At 40.9% G+C, this 18,116-nt stretch overlaps 1 protein-coding gene across 1 annotated transcript in view; it reads left to right on the top strand.

Annotated features, from left to right (window-relative positions):
* The window catches only part of RELN (reelin), a gene marked incomplete at its 5' end in the record, with an annotated part of 296,306 nt that overhangs the window by 31,658 nt on the left and 246,532 nt on the right, over positions 1 to 18,116 (top strand). Inside the window, one exon of the mRNA XM_082479306.1 lies at positions 14,281 to 14,391. Coding sequence (XP_082335432.1) covers positions 14,281 to 14,391 — 111 coding nt within the window. The remainder of the gene's footprint in view (positions 1 to 14,280; positions 14,392 to 18,116) is intronic.

The following is an 18,116-nucleotide window of genomic DNA, read 5'->3' as shown; positions in this document are numbered from 1 at the left end:
AATTTTCCTTGACAAACTGAAGAACAAAGGCTAGGAAGATAAAAACCTCTTCATGTGGGGTTGTTGTTTTTGTTTTCTTTTGTTTTGTTTTTCTGGCACAGATCTGCTAGTTATCATGGCCCTTGGCTAGCTTGGCTACTTGTTGAGGATACCAGTACAAGTTATTCTGGCAATTAATTTAGTTCTTCCTGTTATTAACCACCTCTTCTCTGGGAGAGTGGCTGTGGTAGTCATACATCTTAGTTTGCCATGTAGCTGAGTTTCCTATGGTGTAACTGTGGTTTTTGAGCCTTTTTAAAATGGCATGAAAGAATGGAAATTTTTAATCTCAAATAAGCATTTGTCAACATAGCAACAGAAGATGCCACGTGATATGCCAAGTGACATCCCACCCATTTGCCACATTTGTTGCGGTCCTCTTCAAACCCTCACCTGCCAATGAGCACAAGTTTCATGCTCCCAACAGCAAAGCCCTTAAACGTGAGGTATGCCATAGCTCCGTTCCACCCAACTGACTCGTGTCTCTGACATATCTGCTCTGACATATCTGCTCTGATATCACTATGATGTGAAGTTGCTCTATTGATTCCTTGCACGAAAACTGTCAAGGCTACACTGAAACATTAGGGTGAGCATATTTACCATTTTAACCCTTGCCACCCTCCTATAATAATATGCAGAACATCACTTACTCTGGAGGTACTTCTTAGTAATTGTCTCCTGTGGGACGTGAAGACCTCTGTGACACAACAGCGTGCAACCCAGGGAACCATAGGCTTGCGGCAAACCAAGGCAGGTGGCTGTGGGATCTTATTTTTTTCCAGAAAGCCGAGTGCCCATTTCTGTTCTAACAACATATGAGTCATAGCAGGGACATGGCTGTGAATACTCATCTCTTTCACTGGGATGTGCCGAGCAGAAAGAATTTCAGCATGGAAAAGGACATGAACTGATTTATTAAAAGTCTGTTAGTTGCTTGGGGAATTTGTGCTGGTGTTATCTGGGGTAGTTGTGCACACCAGGGATAAGAACCATCCTGTTCTTTTTTTTTTTTTTTTTTTTTTTTTTTTTTAAGAGCAGAAAATGACCATTTGGGAACTAGCTGTGTATATAAAATATTTAACAAGCAACTAAACAATAATGACAAGTTCATCCAACAAAACTCATTGTGCTGCCGTTATTTTCTCTGCGCGTGCATGGCTTGTTGCTTTATCACAATGTTGGGCTCAGATTTTTTTGTGAGCATTTAAAGGTGGTAAAGCATCTATTCAGAAGTGTCTAGAAACCAGAGTGTGGAAGAGACCCCTTTTATCTTCAGATCCAACCCTTTGCCCAAGCAAAACACAGGGAAGGCACACTGTGGATTTTCCCCCAGAGCCCTGCCAAATCACAGCCCGCCAAAGTCCTGCTGTTCCAGCCTTCGGTCTTTCTTGCTCAGAAGCAGACCATTATAACAAACTTAACACAAAGAACAAACTATTCACCATAAAATGATATAACTACAGTCATAGCATAGCCTTAGGGAGGTAGCTATCAATTAATTGGCGTGCCCAGCCTTTACAAACCATGCCATAAAGAATCGCACTGTAAAGGATAAGCATATGTATTGTATTACTGTGACCATCTCTGCCTCTGACCTATTTAGCCACATATCCATAAACATAAGACAAACAGATGCCACTGAGCTTTAATATTGCTCTTATTTTAGGAATTTTGTTTCTTAAGCATGTTATTTTCATTACTTCGACTCAGTTTTCGTTATGTTTATTCTTAAATGTCGAGGGATTAGTGAATGTTTGTTCTTATTTTTTTCAGATTCTTTTCCTTGTTGTTCTGATATGAACCTTCAGAAATAAGTATTTTTCATTGATTAGACCTTACAATATTAATATACCATGTACGGTTAAAGGATTGTATAAACACCTGTTACAGTCCAGTCATCATTCATATGCCAGAATTCAGTGTAAATACTGCCTTATATTTAGTATAAACCCTACGATATTTATCCCACATGACTCCTCATTTGTTCCATCCTGTCTACTTCAACTTAAAATGTCGATCAATCTCTAGGCTACTTTGTAGATTTGTTCCAGTATATAGATGAGGGTTGTCCAGCAGAATTATTTTGTTGTCTGAATCATGTATACAAATTTAAATCACATTTTTAAACTCTTGTGCCGTGTTCCCATAATAACCAGCGTCGTTTATTTTGGTCCTCCTCCTTCTGCTCATGGTTCTCGGCAACTCTCAGTGCATTTCAGTCTTTACCTTTCCCTACTTGTTTTCTTTACTTTTGCCCTTCTAATCGGGACTGTTGTGCACCCTCAGCCCCTTGCTCCCCAGGGAGCCGTAGCCAACACTCCCACAGCCTGACTTGGTATCTACTTTGGAGCTGAACAGGCTGTGACACAGACGCTGCTGACTCTGCTGGGTAGATCTGTTGTATAGAAAGGACTCTGAGATGAGCAGTTTGGCTGAGGAGGATGATGGTCTGCGTGCTCGTGTCCAGGCAGATGAATCCCTTAGTCTGGTATTAAAAAAAAGATCTGTGCATCCAATGCACAGCTGCTATATTGGATGCCCAATGTATTCAGACTGCCAAGCACCAGGTTATTTAAGGTCTCTTGCTACCGCAGTCCATTAAGCAATCCTATTAAGCTCTGGTTTAAGGAAGATAAGCACAAATATATTAAAGATAAATGGAGTCGGAAACTTTATTACTCGCTCTTGTTCATGATCTAAACTGTAAGAGTATGCCAGCCTTAACCTGAACTGTATCACGCAAGGAATCCACCGCGAGGAGGGAGGACTGAGGCAATGAGGAAGAAGTGCCGTTTTCATGGCTTGATGCCTGAAGTTAAGAGTGGTCAAAGTGATCATGGGGGCTTAGTAGCAAAGTAACAGCATCGTATACTGTGCTGCTCAAGGCAGTCATATTTAAGCCTAACTGTGTTACTGTTAAAAGGAATGGGGGGATGGGGCAGGATGGGACATGATAGGGAAAAATAATGCAGAATATGTGGGAGAGGATATTGGGAGCAAATCTCAAAATATATCACCTCAGTGCTAAGCATGAGTTAAAAAAAAAAAAAAGTCAAATTGAACCTTAGAAATTACAAGGAAAGGAGTGGAGAGTAAAATGGCCAGCATCATTTTGCCACTGGGCGTACAGTACAATGATACGTCCATATTTTGGTGTTATGGGTAGATCTGGTTGCCTCTGCTAGGAAAACTCATCGTAAAACTAGATGGTGAGAGAGAGGAAACATATTCCCATGGAACGGGAAAGTAAAGTAAGTTTCCTCAATTATCCCTAAGAGATGGTTGACAGAGATGTGAAAGATGTCTATGAAAGTTGAATGCTGTTGATAAAGGAAAAATGTTTTGCTGTTACTGAAAATGCAAGAGTTTACAGAAAAGGGAGCTTAAAAAAATAAAGGGAAAACATCTTTCCAGGTTAGATGATTAAATCATGGAGCTCCTTGCCACCTGAAGCTGTGAAAGTACAAATACAGTTATTTAAATGGACACGTTAATGGTTCATTGACGACTATTGACGCCACACCCCAGCATACCTAGAGATGGGAGCATACCTGGGGGGATGCGGGGCTCATTCTCTGCATGCCCTGTTTCCCATGCTCCTCTCAAAGCACCTGCAGCCAGCTGGGCTCAAGGCAACTAACCTGGAAGAGACTTTTTGGCCACCTCAGTGGGACAATTCTGTTGCCTAAATACATGTGTAGTGCCATTTGCGATAACGTACAGCATCCCTGGCCCCTGCCTGCCAGTCCTTGCCACTTGGCCTGAGCTGTACTTGCTGCCTTCCTGTGTTCTCCTCGGGGTGCCTCAGAAGGCACCGGTCCTTAAGCAGCTGAAGTGAATTTTGGCATCCCAAATCTTGTACTTCGCACCAGCTCTGCGATTCAGAACAACTGCTCTCTAGGAAGGTTTTTTAAAAAAAAAAAAAAACCCAAACGAAAAAAATCCAGTACTGAAAGCTTTTGAAACTAATCAACACATGTTGGGTGCATCACCGTGCCATCGCTGTCACGCTTGCACTGGTACTAGAAAGTAGGTATTAAATTTTATAATGCATCAATATAATTCTGCGGTACATTAGGACTTGGATAAACATTATTTACACACTTTGAAAGTAACAAGCAGAGCTTCAGTGAGCTGTGTTTAAGGTTTCAGTATGTTTCCAGGGCAAATTAAAGAAGTTCTAAACCAAGGAAGAAGCTGACATGTTGTTTTTTGGGTTTGTTTTTTTTTTTTTTTAATCCACAAAAATATGTAATTGGAGGATACAAGCTGTAGAGAATTTCTTTCAGGATATTTAGGAAAAGATAGACCTATTGTCTTATAAAATATAGCCCTAGACAAACATATTACAGATGAATAGTTACAAAAGAACGCTGCACGCGTGTATTTTGATTTGAATATGCTTCCTTGCTCTCCAGTATCGCTCGAACTCATGCACTTCATGATATTTGCTTATCATAATTCATGTGTCTATAAGAGGATTTGTATTCTTTTAGCCTGAGGTAAACATGCTCAACAGCCTGGTTTTAGTTGGCGTGCTTCCTTAGCTAAAATTAGGGCAAAAGTTCTTGCAAATGCTTAGATATTACTGAGTTATAATAAATTCCCAGTAGATAATTATACTTGCTCTCTCTCAAGCCAGCCTTCATTTTATTTTTTAATGCTATTGTTAGTTGTGCATTGAGTAGTTGTTTGTCTTTTGAGGACAGAATAAAGGGATTTGCCAAACTCTTCTGAAAATCTGAACACTGCAGTAATATTCCAACCTTTAAATAATTTATTGAGAGCACAGCCAACAATATGAAATTTTCATGTATGGGTATCAAACAGGCAACCTCACATAAACTTGAAAGGCATGAAAAATAAGGTTAGGCTTCAAAACGGAGGTCAATATTCTCTGGCTTAAAGTAATAAAAAGGTAATCACAATAATGTTTAATCTGTTTTTAAGAAAAACCTTACGTTGGCACATTTCATAGAAGCATGACAAAATTTGAATTTGAAACTTAATAAGGAGAGTGGTGGCTGCTGAATTAGGACGCAAGACTGTTCCGACGTAGACCAGTGACCAGGCTTGCTTTGCACCCTTTGTAGCTGGTGAGATCTAGTAATGACCCTGGTACTCTTCCCATCTGCTCCTGGGGATTTGGATAAGAGAAATAATACAATAGGACCGGCAAAATGTGTTTCACAATGATTTAATTCTAACCATCACGTACATAACTGTTAAACCATATGTTGCCGGCTGTTATGTTATGCTACTAACTCTTATATTAACAATATTTTGTTGCCCAGAGATGCATTTTAACAAATAATATGATTGGATTTGTGTTTCACAAACTAAAACTACGAATGACCTTCCTTATTAGTCATTATAGGAAGTAATAGTTAGATGATCATTCTTGTTTTGGCTATAGTATGCAATATAATTCAGTGGTTATATTTTCACTGTTGGTGGCTTCTGCTAGACACCATTTTCAGAGACGTAGCTGATGTACGTTTTTGTGAAACGTATTTTGTTTCATTTCCAGGTTGTTTTTACTGCTTAAACTTCATTAATGCTGTTCAGGGTTCTGTGAGTTATCAAATAGAGTAACAGACATTTGCTGATATCCTTTGGAGCATCTTGGTATTACAACAGTGCTTGCTAAGTGGCTAAGCCTTAATGATATATTTGGCATAGCACAAGGAAGAAGATAAAGATAGTCATTGTCTCGAATGTCCTCGGGTGAGCTCTGGGTGCTGGGACGCTTAATTCCTACTCTTTTCCTTCTGATGTGGGTAATAGTCGGACATCTAAATAGAGGCTGGATAATTGAGTTAGTCTTGGGGGGGGGGGTTTGGTGAGATTCATCTCAGTTTGGCCATCTTCACTGTTGACATCCACAGCTGAGTTTTACAGTCTAGGCTGCCTTTATAGTCAGTGGGGAGAATCAGGCATTTCTTGAGTGTGATTCATCTGGCCTGTTTTAGACATCGATGTTAGGGTGAGATTTACAGGCTAAGTGGGGTGACATAAATAGATACGATGTTCTCAGGAGCTTTATATAGCAGTAACACATATTCACTGGGCCACTGACTGAAACCTCCATCTCCTCCTTCCAAGGCGGCTGCCCCAACTGTGGGAATAGAGAACAAGCTCTCTGTGCCAGCTGGTGTTCACTTTTCCCATACAAAAGGCAATGTCTGCAGCTGAGGGACAGTGGCTGGGCCACACAGTCACTGGGGTTTAAAACATTTTAGGGTATTTGCTTGGGAAATTCGTGTTTGAGTCCCCTTACCTAGGTGAGAGCGTTAATTACCCATCTGTTGGTTAGGAAGCAGGCCGCTATGGCAGCGGCCAGCGTTATCCCTCCTCTGTCAGGTCTCTGGGCTGTGCCAGAGTGTTTGGTGATGCCAGCTGGAACAAAGCACCTTGCTGCTCAGCATGGCCAAGTTTCCAGTGGCCTTGGGTCTGGTCAGAAACATATTTAAGTTGGGGATTTTGATGCATGAGAAGTCAGGCTCTTGGGTCTAATATCGGAATCACACACCTGGTTTAGGTGCCTGAGCCTGTTCACAGGTCTAACCGTTGGACTCCTCACTTCTAGAGAGGCGCAGGCTCTGAAGCATCTCACACCTCATAAAAAATGTGACCAGTCCTCTGTAGTTTAGGAATATAAGAATAAACACTGGTTAAGTTGCTGCTGGTGTCATTATCACTGTCTTGTTATGAACTTTCAAAAAGATGTTATAAGTAGTGTCTCTGCAAATAGTCCTTTCGCAAGGCTGATAGGCTACTCTGCATCAATGGCAAATGATGTCTCTGTATATCATGTTACTGACATCTTGCCACACATCTGCAATCTATTTTCAGATCTCTGATGCTCATTACCAATTTAGGAAAGGAATTGAAAAGCTATGGAGACAAAGAGATTTGATGGAGCATGGGGCAGAACCACTGAAACTAGTACCGTAACGCAAAGCAATACCAGATCTGATTTTAAGCTGTCTAGAGCGAGGTTGTGCGTTTTACTCCCTTCCTCCCAAGAGCTATTGGTAACGAGTTATCGGTAAAGGCATCACAGATAAGGGATGTCATCAGCCCGAGAAAATGTCACTGATGTGCTTTTGTCAGTTTAGTGCTTTGGTGTGGGCTTCAGAAAACCATTACTTAAGTGAAAATGATTTTGGCTGTAAGAGTGCTGTCCCTTGCCCATGTCTGTTTGCTTAACCATGCTGAACTGTCTGTCTTTTTTGTTTTCTCCCACCTACCTGAGGAAAATCAAAACCAGTATGAGTAAGAATCCTGTGGGTTTTCTACTTTTTTTTTTTTTTTTTGCTGGATGAGGTGTAGACCTGTGACTCGCGCTGTTCTTGGGTATCTGTCTGGCATTCATACTTGAAATTGCTGCATAATTATGAATTCCTGGATTTTTGTTTCTTTTGAAAGCAAATTATTTCTGTGAGCAGCAAAAGTTAGTTTGATGTCAGCATCTACGTCACTTTTTTTTTTTTTTTAAATCCTTCTTTTTTACTAATAAGATTCTGAATGCAGTTAAGCATAGACAGTTTCTGGATTCTTGTAACAATGTGTACTTCACCATTAATTTACAAATACATTTATTTATCAGGCGAATCCTCCAATTTGTTCAGGGGTCGGCTCTTCTTCCTGATCTTCAGAGCTGTATGAGGGCAGTCAGAGTTCACATGCGAACGTGTGAGCTCGAGTGGTCCCAAGTACACTGCCTTTGGATGGCATTCCCACTGGTGACTGTTTTAGGGAGTGCTAAGCTCTGCTTGGCTCCAAATGTAGTGTGAACTTGACAGCCTTTGCTGGATTTGAAGTTAGTCTCCATTTCTTTTTTGCAGTCTCCTCTGAAATCACAGCACTGTGAAGGGACAGGGGCCTCTCTGAACAGTGCTGTTGCACACCTGACTTGTATTATTCAGAGGCTGATATGTTTTTTGAGGAGTCAAGCAAAAAAAAAAAAAAAAAAAAATTACTTCAGAAAAAGTAATTTATTTCCTAAAAGGAAGGTTTCCAGCAATAGCTCAGGTGTGCAATGATGCAATATGACAGTATTATAGGGAATTGGCTTTGACCTTGGGAAGAACCTAAAAAAATGCCTGTCCCTGCTTTGATGTAAGGAAATCTCATTTTGGGAAGTCAACTGTCTGTGGTGATCCCACTTCACATACCGAAATTATTTCCTGTTTTCTTCGTGGTATACAAAAGTGCTGTTTTACACTGCGGCTGTGTGTCTTGACTCACACAAACGGTATATGGGGCTTCAAGGATTTTTGTCTTTATTAATTCTTTCTTGAATGCTGTTAAATCTCCACTCATGCTGTTTCATGTGTCATATCTGTAGGTCTACATCTAGTCCTTTTCCTTGCCTTAAAGTTTTTTAAATCTGTGACCGTCATCAACAGCAGTCTCAAATTCTGCAGAATTTCTGCATATATCAGCCCTCTTAGTGACATTTAGCTGATGCTGAAGAGCAGCCAAATTTGGTAAGACCTGTCAGTGGCAGGTATCTCTTGAGATGACCCCTTCCTCCACCTGGCAGTTTTTCTGCCTTTACAGTTTAGATTCATTGCCTCTACCTCGGGTATTTTCGAGCATCAGTCAAAACGCAGTTGTCTTTTTAGAGAGTAAATCAGTCCCTCAAGAGAATGTAAAGCAAACTTTATGCAATTACTTACCCAGAATAACAGATTTTTGTAATACTGTACAGTAAGTATGTGTAGCATATAGCACTGGAAACAGTGAAAATGATGTTCATAAGAATAGCATGAATTTCTTAGAAATATCTGAATATAACTACAATGCAAAACCCACTTTGTCTTTGCTGCTCTGCTGCTGCCTCCACCTGTGGTATAATTTCAGCAGCATCTTTGCCAGGCTCCTGCTCCCTCATCTGCTTCCTCCTCGAGGCATGTCAGCTCCCGGCATCGCTGGAGGCACCGCTGTTCCTTACCCCACGGGAGGCACCGACTCCAGGGCTCTCGCAGAAGAGGAGTGGAGACTGTTGTGGGAAGTGCAAGGCGTCTCTGGAGACAGGCTGTCGCATCCCTTCTGTTCCCAAGGAAATAAGAGCTGAAAGCTGCCCGGAGATGCCTGGCGTTGGCGGGGTGAGGCCAGCCTGTGCGCTCACTTAGCCCATCACTTAGCCACTCAAGGCGAGCACAGCAGCATGTATGTGCTGAGTCAGCACCTCTCCACAGCTTTTTGGTGGAAAATTGCACTGGAGGCCTCGTGATTCTCAGAAATACAGTTGTTTGTGAATACAACTGTTGTACAGAAAGAAGGGCAGGGCAAAATGGCACTGGAGGCTACTTCTGTGGTATTTCCCAGCTCTGATAAGATTTTTTTTTTTTTTTTTAATGGAGCCATTTCCTGGGCTTTTACAAAACAAACTGACGTTATCCACTTAAACCATGTATTCCTCTCTTTGTGATTCATGGACAGGAAGGTTTCATATCCATCACGTGAACAATGTTCACTTGATTCAGAAGGTGGAGTAAGAGCTGTGTAGCAGGTTGCCATTGTGGCTGATGACCAGCATGTGAGGCTGACCCACGCTTCACTCTTGGGCTTTTACAGGTGGTGTTGCATATGGTCTCTCCCGCCGGTCATTGTATGAGTTCCTCATACTGAACGTCTCCAGGGTTTTCAGGCCACAGCTACAGATCTCATCTCCTCCTTTTCATCATGTTCTCTCTGCTGCTTTGCCCAGCCACGGTCTCTTCTTCCCCATCTCTCCCCGTTTTCTCTCCAAAAAGTGTTTTTTCCCCTGTTCCCTGTACTGGTTCCAGTGTCACCACCACCTCCATCCTAGTACACTCGCTGTCATCTTGCCCTTAAGTCTGCTTTCGTGTCTCCGAAGTTATTTGGGATGGTGTTGGTCAAACCTTTGGACCAACTTCATTTTTGTGACATTTTGCACAGTTTTCAGCTTTTTGAGAAGCAAGATTCTGCTGAATTTATATTTTCTCATTAGTAGGCTCAGACTTTTGATAAAGATCGCTCTCTTTCCCCCTTTCTTTCCAACCAACAGGCATGACTTTCTGCTTTAAAAAACTGAGAAACTTCCCAGATCAAAACATCACCAGAAATTAAACCTCCACAAAGTGCTTCTGCTCCAACAAAGCAGTATAGCTGGACTGAAATGTATTTCATGGGACGTTTTTCAGCGAGCTCTATTATTCAGCAAGTGCTCTAAAAGTGCTAAATGAGTACAGAATCTCCAGAAATATTTAGATGCTAAAAATGAAAACATCTCTGTTGAGCGTGGGTGAACTCTGATTTTTTTTTTTTTATTTTTGTGTATGTATGTGTGTATATATATATGTAAAAATATAATTTGTCCAAACTTGGAGCAGAGCTGTCACACTCCAGAGTGGAAGAGCTGCTGAAAGCAAAGGACATTGGAATTTTTCAGCCAGGGCAACACAACATTTTCCTCTAACCTCATCTCAGAAATGAATGAAGTGTTTTGACTGAAATTCCTTCTCCCTTAAATAATTAAATCAGTCTGAGGCAGACACTTACCATGAAAAAAAAAACAACAACCAACCCACAAACCAAAAAGTCCAAGAGGGTAAAAATTGGCAAAGATATCAGGAACTGAAAATAGAAGGAAATGTTGAGCAACTTTTAAAGTAGCTGTTGTCAGCTTTGTCTCTAATATTTGCAATGAGCTCTTGTCTGATCAGTAGGTTGTTCCCAGCGCAGCCCTCCTGTGTTTCTTGAAGATGTTCTCAGTCCCTCTCGCTGGGCTATTTCAGGGCAACCAAGGGCTTCCTACCTACATCTGCACCATAGACTGCCTGTTGCGATGGGGTCTCTCACAAGCTCCCTTCCCATCCCCGGTGTGAGGGGCGAGACGTGTCAAGCCGGGGCTCCCCGCTTGCCCTGGTGCAGCAGCCAGGAGGTCTGGTTGTGGAGTGCTGCTCTCTGCGGGATGGCAGGGTCCCGCGTCCCTTCTGCCCGGCTGAGTGGTCCCCAGTGACAGGAAGGGCTCCTCGCTTCTTCACTCACCCAAATTCTCCTCCCAAGGAAGGGGGTTGTGGAGGGTGAACCAGAGCCTGGTTGGACTTGTAGATGAGACTGACTGCTGTGTCACACACGGGGTGCCGTGGGGTGGGCGGTGGGGCAGTGCCAGGACTCCCCTTGCCTGCCCAGCCCTGAGTGCCCCACACAGCTGTGCCCCGCCAGATATTTTTCAAGGTCCAAGTACATCTTGGCTTCAGCCCTCGCTCCTGAAGCGCTGCATATTTGGCGTCAACAGCATATGGCATGAGCCGGTGTAAAGGCAGAAACAAAGCCTGGCAGAGGGGATCTCGGAGGAATCTTCTTGTTGCTGTTGGAAGGGGAAGCTGAGAGCCCTCAGTAATAAGCGCTGGTCCCTACATAAAATCACGGTCCTGTTGCCGGGCTGTGCATTAGCACAGCTTTCCTGATCTTGGTCATTAACACTTGGCATGGTGTGTGTTTTCTTTCATTTTGTGGGAATTTGATGTATTTCACCACCGGGTAGAGAAAAAAAAATCATCACTGAGAATGTCATGATTAATTTTTTTCCTCTTGAAGAACTATGAAATTATTCTGAAATGTATGACACGTGTATAATAACAGCCTAGCGCTCTGTTTTTAAAAAATGTGCTAGAGGCATTGTGCAGTTTCCCAGAGGCTTAATGAGGGAGCCATACTGTGTTGGAAATTTTTCAACAATAAAAATTGACCTATTACATGCTCATGGAAAATGAGGGTTGACAATCACACAAATATGTCCAAAATCAAATACAGGCATTGTAAAATATCACTTCTTTCCCAGAGAGAGACTGGTCACCTGTTCACAGTAGGATTTTGTATTATATCCTATTCAGTAAAGACTAAGATGCTTCCCCACAGGGAAACAAAATGGCAGCAAAGTACTGGCCCGGTGCCCTTCTATCAATGCTTTTCACTGACTGTTTTGCCAAGTCTTCAAAAATAACGCATAGGCATATTTTTTCAACATATGTTTTGCCTCTTTGTTGGTTTAAAAGCACAAAGGGAAGAAAAGGTTCTGCGTTATTCGCCTCTTCATCATCAAACGTAGGAAGAATTCATTGTTTGCCTGTTTGATTTTCTTTTTCTCTCCATAATACTTATTTCATTTTTAAAAAATCTAGTCTCTTTTGCTATTCTTTTAACATATATCTCGGAAGTGGCCTCTTCTTAAAAATTGAGCATATGGCTCTGAACCTGCAGCTTCATTCAGGGAAGTGCCTATTGCAAAACATTGAAATTTGGAGTCATGGGAGTAGAAAAGTTAGATTCAGGAATTATTCAGTATACTCCTGAATAATCAAAGAAAGGAAGATAATTAAATACAAAGAGTTGAAGAATAAATTAAGTATGGTAAACACTGCTCCTCTGCTCAGAACAAATTAAGCTGCTGTCAATGTTTTCATGTTCTCTCGATATGTAATAGTAAGTTTAAGCCAGATGAAACACGAAATGACTGTTGGGATTAAAAAACCCCAACTGTTTCACTGCTGAATGTGTATCACCAGTGAATGTACTGGCAGTCACCTTGCAGTACCTTGCTTCAGGTCCCTGGCCGGGCACTGGCTCATGATGTTTCCAGTAAGGGAGGGCAATATGGGAAGGTGGAACGGGATGCAGGGAGAGGTCAGAGTTTATCAGCAATCCCTGTCAAGCACTGATCTCTGTGTGTTAAGGGTGTGTGTGGGGGGAAGGATTAAAGTATGAAAGCAGAACCTGTGTGGTAACTAAGGTCTTGAGGCATCTTCCATGTATGAGGCTACAAGTAATGAGACTCTTCAGCAGGGAGATCTTTTTGGGTGGATCTCTTTGCAGGTTCTTTGCCCTTCATAATGCAGTTTAAAAAAAAAAACCAACAACAAACGTCCTATATGGCAGGCCATAGGTTTGCAATGCCGTTTATACATATTGAAATAAATATGGGTAAAGATTGTAGAAAAGGATGATATTAGACAAACATTAGATGTAGAAAAGGATGTTGTTAGACAGTCAAAGGTAAGGAGAGAAAGAGAAGAAAATTTACCTCACTGTAAAGCTATCTAATTAATTCATTTTTTCATAGAATTTCCTAGTTCTGATTTTCAATTCAGAGGTACGCAACCTAATGTTAGAATATTAAATAAATAAAAAAACATGGACAGGAGATTATGAGGAAGCAAATAAGGTTGCGTGCTGCTGTAGGACTAGAGAAGTCATTTTGGCCATAGAAGTTACTGCATTTATATAATGGGAAAAACCTAAACCTGTCACTTAATAATTTAGGTCTTTCCAAGATAGAACCACTGAAGCTGAAGATAAGTATACAATGATACAATCTGAAAGATACTGAAGTAAAAATGTGAGAATTAGTGTTTGCAACAAGTAAATAAATATTGCGAGATTTGTCAATTCTAATAAAGAATATATAGATTCCAGTGTTACTTGTAAATGCTATTTGGATGATGACTTTACTGTTAATTTCTAAGAATCTCTTAAAAAATCATTCATGAGTTATTTAAATCCCCATAATCTGTAATGACCCAGACACCCATATAACTTGTGTCTAATACTTTAGTATGTATGATAACCATAACTTAGTGCTCTGTTAAAGTCCAGAAAGAACAATACCATAATCCTGTTTATTTCACTTCTTTTACTGTATTCTAATGTCTTGAGAATTTCTTACAAGCAATATATTTCAATGCTACATTTTACTAACTCACTATGAATTTAGCGTGCAGCATAGTGTCGTGCTTCTAGCAAAGGCAACTTCCCAGGCAGTGATGGCCGTGTCCACCTTTTTGATGTTTATTTCAGATCTTGTTGTAATGCTCGATTTGTGTCTGGTTCCTGCTGCGGATGAGTACTGGTACATAACTTATGATTCATTTAGGAGTAGAAGCTGCATCAAACACCAATAGATGCCAGTCGTTTACCTCTAAAACAGTCAATTTTCTTTAAGTAAACCCCGAGGAAGTTGTACAGTAGCAGACTGAAACTTGGCACACGCAGCTTGAACACTGAACAAGTTGTTTGGGCAAATTACATGGGAAAGCCAATTTAAAGTCACTGAAGCGTCATAAGTATTGGGGGAATTCAGATGAATTCGCTGTACTGAATGATGGGATCTCATTCGAGTACAAGAGTCTGCCCACAGGTCATGTATAGGGTCTTAAGTACTGCTTATAAATAATTACATGTATCTTGTTTCTCTCATTTCAGTGACTATTTCAACAAGTACCTTCTTTGATGGCTTACTGGTAACTGGGCTCTACACCTCTACCAGTGTTCAGGCTTCCCAGAGTGTTGGCGGTTCCAGTGCTTTTGGATTTGGTAAGTCCAGCGTAATTTACGTTCTGCAACCCAGAGTAATGAATACTTGGTTGTATGGAGGACACAAATAACAACGCAATTACTGAAAGATGTTAATTTAGATTAAGTAATCAACAATACGTGGAAGTCAATGAGATAAGGCAGTGGTGGCTTTTAGACAGCTTTTATTCCTGCACTTCCTTTGTCTTTTTGGTCAGCCTGGTACTGATATACTGAATTATATGAATTTTAAGAGACAAAAGCCTCAGCAGCTAAACTGGTTAAAACAGCCATTTCTAAATGGTGTGACATTTGGTATAAACTAAAGCATTGAACCCAAGGTGTCTAACTGTTCTCGGGCTGAAAAACTGATTCCTTTGAGCTTATGTCAACCTTCCTTTTCCATTCACTTAGCAATAGCGTCTTCCTTAAAACTAGAATGCTGGTTAAGGTATTTTATATAAGCCATATATATTTATATAAGCTTCTGCAGTTTGTTATTTGGTAGCATCTTTTATACCGTTACAAATAATTGTAAGAATTACATTCCTCCAATTGGAGGAACTTGGTGACCTCTAACAAGCAAACCGGGATGAAGGTACAGAAATAGGTACCAGTCATATGGGACACCAACTGCACTGCACTTGCAGTAGCATGTTTAAATGTTCATTTGTCTTTTAGGGTTTTGTCTGTTAGAGTCAGTACTTTCTTCATAATAATCTTTCATGGTAATTGTCTCTTATAATATATGTGAAACACGAGTGGCCTGGGCCTGAGTGTCATATGGCAGACATAGGTTGGCTTGTAAATGAAATAATGCAACGTAAATAGCACGTTATTTAAAACTGCATTGAGGAATAATTTGAGAAGGGCTTTGCCTCTGTGAATAGCACCACCGCTCAACCTCAAACCTATTGCTTGGCCGTTCAAAGCGAAGAGCACATCTGCCACAGGTATTTCATGTCTTACGCAAAATGCACTGAACGAATGCACTACTTCTTCTGGAAGTAGTGCATTCTGTGCATGCACTACTTACTTCTGGAAGAACTAGTACTGCTCTTTCTCCTTTCCCACCATACTCTTTACAAGAGGAACAGGATCTGATGAAGTAAGCAAGATGGAAAGCACTTATCGATGTCAAATTTTTGGCATGGTCAAGTTACTGGCAAGCTATTATCTGGCCATAAAATAGGTCTTTGTATCATGTCGTTGGGGAGATTCTGGCCCTCTACAGCAAACTCACTGGGCAAGGTATACAGGTCATGTTTAATCACAATTAAACATTTAAGAACGGAAATTAAACAAAATTTTAAGAACCTAAATAGCTATGTGCATTTACAAAATATGTCTGTGTTTTGTTTTTTTTCCTAAATTTGTATCTTCATCTGTAGAACAGCCTGTTATAAGGGGTGTCCCGCTGAGACAGATGTTACTTTAACATGTGATGGGTGACAGGGAAAAAGATGTGGTCATTTTCTAGCTCTTGATGTGTTACTTTGACCATTCAGTCACCGGTAAGATAACCAACAACTGAACTGGTGACACGTGCATTCTGTTTACCAAAAAAAGATCCAAGCCTACAGGCTGGGAAAATGCAAAAGCCAAAGAGATGCGAAAGCAGTCACGGGTGGTTTGAGCTCCTTCATTTTGCTCATCAATACAAATTCTCAAACATCATGCCCAGGGGAGGTCTGCTGCTCCCTCTCGTGCGTGCCTCCATCCGTGTCAGAGGAAAACTGCTGCCACCTTTCTTTTTGAACTTTCTGCAGGCAAACTGTAGGGTCAGTTGTGTTACAGTTGTTAGTTATGCAACATTTTAAATAAAAATCTCATTTTGCTGGTTTTCTTTTCTAGTTCCTAATCTTGCATATATATTGACAAAACCCCAGTCTGAATGCTTCAAAAGAGCTGATGCTCTTGTGTAGTGTCTCTTCAGTCACTGTAAAAAGTAAACAGTAAAGGAAAAATGGCAATGGCTTTAAACTTAATATTTTAATGTTCAATCCATGATGTACTGATGGCTCCCACGACTGAGAACTACATAAACTTTTCCTTTCTCTACTCTGCAGTGAGAGATGAAAAGTCTGGGCTCTTCCAAAAAGCATTTAGCATGTGAATTATCTGCTTTTTAAAACAATTCGGTAGTTTTAAAAATGAACTTGTTTAAAATCTACCATCTGCAGTTGAAAAAGAGAGTAGCATCCGCAGTATTTGATATATTGTCTAATAAAATAGTAGATGAGAATGGCATTGTTTTGTTTTCTGAAGAAAATATAAAGCGCTTTCTCCAGAAACCTTAGATCCCTCTGTTATCTCATCATTTCCGATTAGCAAAGAAGGTGCTTCTCCTTTCCAGAAAGTGATGGTGATGTTCAGGTTAGATTTAGCTTGCTGGAAATTTTTTTTTTTTTTAAATGTCGAGGACCATGTCAGGTTCAGAGATCTCAGTTCAAATATTTATGTGGTTTATCATAGATTAGACGGGGGGGGGGGGGGGGGCTGAAGCTGGGCCTTTAAAATCTGAAGATAGCCATATTCTGAAATTGGGTTGATAGTGGTTGCTTACAGAGCAGGGGAGAATGGTTTTTTTCCTCTCTTGCAATATTACTGTTGAAATGCTCTTGTCTGTGTTACGCAGGAGGTCACGCTAGATTATCATAATCTTCCAGTCTGCCCCAACAATATGAAGTCTTCCCAATATGCACGTATCGGTCTTTAGTACCATACGTTACTGTATTGTGGTTATAATTATCTTTTAATTACCCGGTTTAGGAAGTCACTTGATGGACATAGAACTGTTGCCAGTTATCACAGTTAACCATGTCAAGAAGCTTTGAAGAAGAAAAGATAAAATTACGTTAGTGCTAACGGAGTTATTTCGAAGGGTTATGTTTTCTTTCTTTTTCAGTATATATTGTGTAGTCAAAGAAATAGTTCCTGGTTTCCTCTGTGGGATTATACTGACATGAAACTTGCTGATTTTTTTCCTTGGGAAGTCTTCTCTGTTTAGCAACTCTTTTAGGGAGAAATGGATGAGCTTTTGGGGATAAAACTTAATAGAGGTCATAAATATTCATCTTTTGTCCTAAGCTGAATTATTGTCTGGGTTCAGATAAAGGTAAAACTAAAACTGTAAAGCTAAAATTAGAACTGGGATAAAACATAAATGTGTACTTGAAACCTCGCCAACCAAGCTGCCAGGATCCTTTAGCAAAGAAGTGATCCTTAAATCTAGCTTTTAAGAATAACATTTCTTTGCTAGATCCCTTGATACAAGAGATACCTGAAGTTGCATCTCTCCAGTATCATTTCTGCTCTCCTTTGCTGCTCAGTGCAGTGTGTACCTGGGACTCATTTCCACATCCTTTAGCATTGCCTGCTGAAGAGCAATCCCACTCTTCTCTCCCCTTTGTGAAGCCACATGGTCACCGATACCCCTTGGTGTCTTTCACACCCCACCTCTCTCTGGAGTTGCATTTTGGACTCCTGTGGCATCTCTCCATTCCTCTGTGTCCTTCCCTTACTCCGCTTGTGACTCTGAGGGCCCTTGTTGGCATTTGGCCTCTTTTCGACAGGTTGGGGCATCTGCTGGCCATGCTCTGAGGTTTATCAGCCCACCAAGGCTACCCTCCCGTACAGCCAGGATGTCCATACGGTCACTTAGGGGCTCTCACTGCTTGACTTCTTCCAAATATATAAGAGGAAAGTGGGAGACAGGAGTATTAAAAAACATGTTAGAAAGCTAC

The sequence above is a fragment of the Vanellus vanellus genome (genome assembly GCF_965231255.1).
Source record: "Vanellus vanellus genome assembly, chromosome: 1".
Classification (NCBI taxonomy): domain Eukaryota; kingdom Metazoa; phylum Chordata; class Aves; order Charadriiformes; family Charadriidae; genus Vanellus; species Vanellus vanellus.
This window is presented reverse-complemented; position numbering and strand designations above follow the sequence as displayed.